This window comes from Pteropus medius, unplaced genomic scaffold, assembly GCF_902729225.1.
Source record: "Pteropus medius unplaced genomic scaffold, Ma_sr-lr_union100, whole genome shotgun sequence".
NCBI lineage: Eukaryota > Metazoa > Chordata > Mammalia > Chiroptera > Pteropodidae > Pteropus > Pteropus medius.
In genome coordinates this window covers 1-2077 of record NW_024342889.1, presented here as the reverse complement: position 1 = coordinate 2077, position 2077 = coordinate 1, and the positions used below count along the sequence as shown (strand labels likewise).

The 2077-nt window shown below is 64.1% G+C and overlaps 1 gene segment (V, D, J or C); it reads right to left on the bottom strand.

The window, feature by feature from the left end:
• Positions 1–617: 617 nt before the first annotated feature.
• LOC120605987 (immunoglobulin heavy constant gamma 1-like) lies at positions 618–2071 on the bottom strand. The segment is given in 4 exon segments: positions 618–1050; positions 1137–1466; positions 1579–1620; positions 1914–2071. Coding segments are annotated over 4 exon segments (792 nt in total).
• Between the last annotated feature and the right edge of the window lie 6 nt (positions 2072–2077).

The following is a 2077-nucleotide window of genomic DNA, read 5'->3' as shown; positions in this document are numbered from 1 at the left end:
GTGAAGGTGGCCAGGTGAGCGGGCGCTGCTCAGGGGGAACTGGCTTGTTTTTAATGGGTCTGGGGTCATTGTCCATGTGGGCATCTGGACAGTCCCTCCCCCGGGTCCTCAGGGCTGCCATCCTCTGTCCCTTTAGAGTGTGAGGGGGAGTGTCCTCATGAGTGGACAGGCCTGGTCCCAGACAGGACAAGGCCAGGCAGAGCCACCTTGCCTGAGGGAGGGTGAGAGACTTGACCTCAGACCAGGAGGGCCTGTCCCCACACCATGGGCCAGGCACACCTCCTGCGTGGGCACAGAGCCACCACATGGAGCCCTTGAGGGTCCCAGCGCGTGGGGTACCCAGGAGACAAGGACACACTGTCCCACAGAGTGGGCTCGTACAGAGTGGGAACCTGGGAGCTCATATCCTGAGGGGCTTCTCCTGTCCCCTGTTCGCACTGCCAGCCTGGAGGAGCTGCTGGCCGGGGGAGGGTGCGGAGGAGCGGCCCTCCGTTCACAAAGCCCCTGCCCCTTTCCGGGCGGTGGCACAGACCCACCGGGTCTGGGCGCCCCCCAAGTGGTGACAGCCCGCCTCAGATGCCAGCCTGAGCTCTGCCTCGGAAAGAACCATGACAGCGTCGCGGGGTCCCAGGGCAGTGCTGGGTGCTTTATTTCATGCCGGGTGCCCAGGGGGTATGTACACAGGAAGGGGGAGGCCTCGCTGGGGTGCCGGGCGCGTCGCTCATTTACCCGGAGTGTGGGAGCTGGATTTCTGGGTGTAGTGATTGTGCAGAGCCTCGTGCATCACCGTACACATGAAGTCTTGTCCTCGCTGCCACCTGCTCTTCTCCACGGTGAGCTTGCTGTACAGGAAGAAGGACCCGTCGGCATCCAGCTGGGCCGGGGTCGTTTGGTACTTGGCCTCGGGCTCTGGCTGCCCGTTGCTCTCCCACTCCACGTTGATGTCAGACGGGTAGAAGCCTTTGACCAGGCAGGTCACGCTGACCACGTCCTTGGCCAGCTCATCTGGGTGTGGGTTCAGGACGTATACATGCGGCTCCCGGATCTGCCCTGTAAAATGGGGACAGCACCGATGGTCACTGCCAGGTGGAGGGCCGGCTCCCCGCCACCCGTTCCCCACCTGCCCGCTGCCGCACCTTTGGCCTTTGTGATGGTCCTCTCGATGGGGGCTGGGAGGGCCTTGCTGTTGACCTTGCACTTGAACTGCTTGCCGTTCAGCCAGTCCTGGTGCAGGATCGGGAGGACGCTGACGATGCGGTAGGTGCTGTTGAACTGTTCCTCCGGGTCCTTCGTCTTGCCCATGTTCACCTGCTTGCCGTCCACATACCAGGTGAACTTGATGTTGGTGTCATCCTGGCTCACGTCCACCATTACACACGTGACCTCGGGCGTCCGGGAGATCATGAGGGTGTCCTTGGCTTTCGGGGGGAAGATGAAGACCGAGGGTCCTCCCAGGAGATCGGGAGCTGGTGCGGGAGACATGGGGGTTGGGGGTCAGCACCCAGGCAGGCCCTTCCTGGGCACTTGACCCCCGGGCCACGCTGGGGTGCAGGCCACCGCCTTGGACGGCTGTCTCACCTGGGCAGGGGTTGCCGCCGTTGCAAGCGTATTCCACAGGTACTGCAGAGAGAGAACAGCCTGGGGGTCACTGGGGGGTCCTGGGGGTTACCGGGGCCTGGGGTGATGGCCCTGGAGTGAGCTTAAGTGAGAGCCAGGGTTTGGCAGGTGTGGGCCCAGAGGCTGGGGTAGGGGTGTCCAGCCCGTGCCCACCCTGGGGCTGGTGGAAACACCCAGAGAACCGCCATCCCAAACGTGAGAGGCCTTCAGGTTGGGGAGAGCAACGGGGACCGCCCGCTGCCTGGGGCTGGGGCGGCCGTCCCCACTGACCGCTGCCGTGTGGTCTGCGTTCTCACCGATCTTGTCCACCTTGGTGCTGCTGGCCGGGTGGGCTACGTTGCAGGTGTAGGTCTGGCCGGACGAGCTGCTTTTGGGCACTGTCACCATGCTGCTCTGAGAGTAGAGCCCCGAGGAGTGCAGGGACGACGGGAAGGTGTACACGCCGCTGGACAGGGCGCCC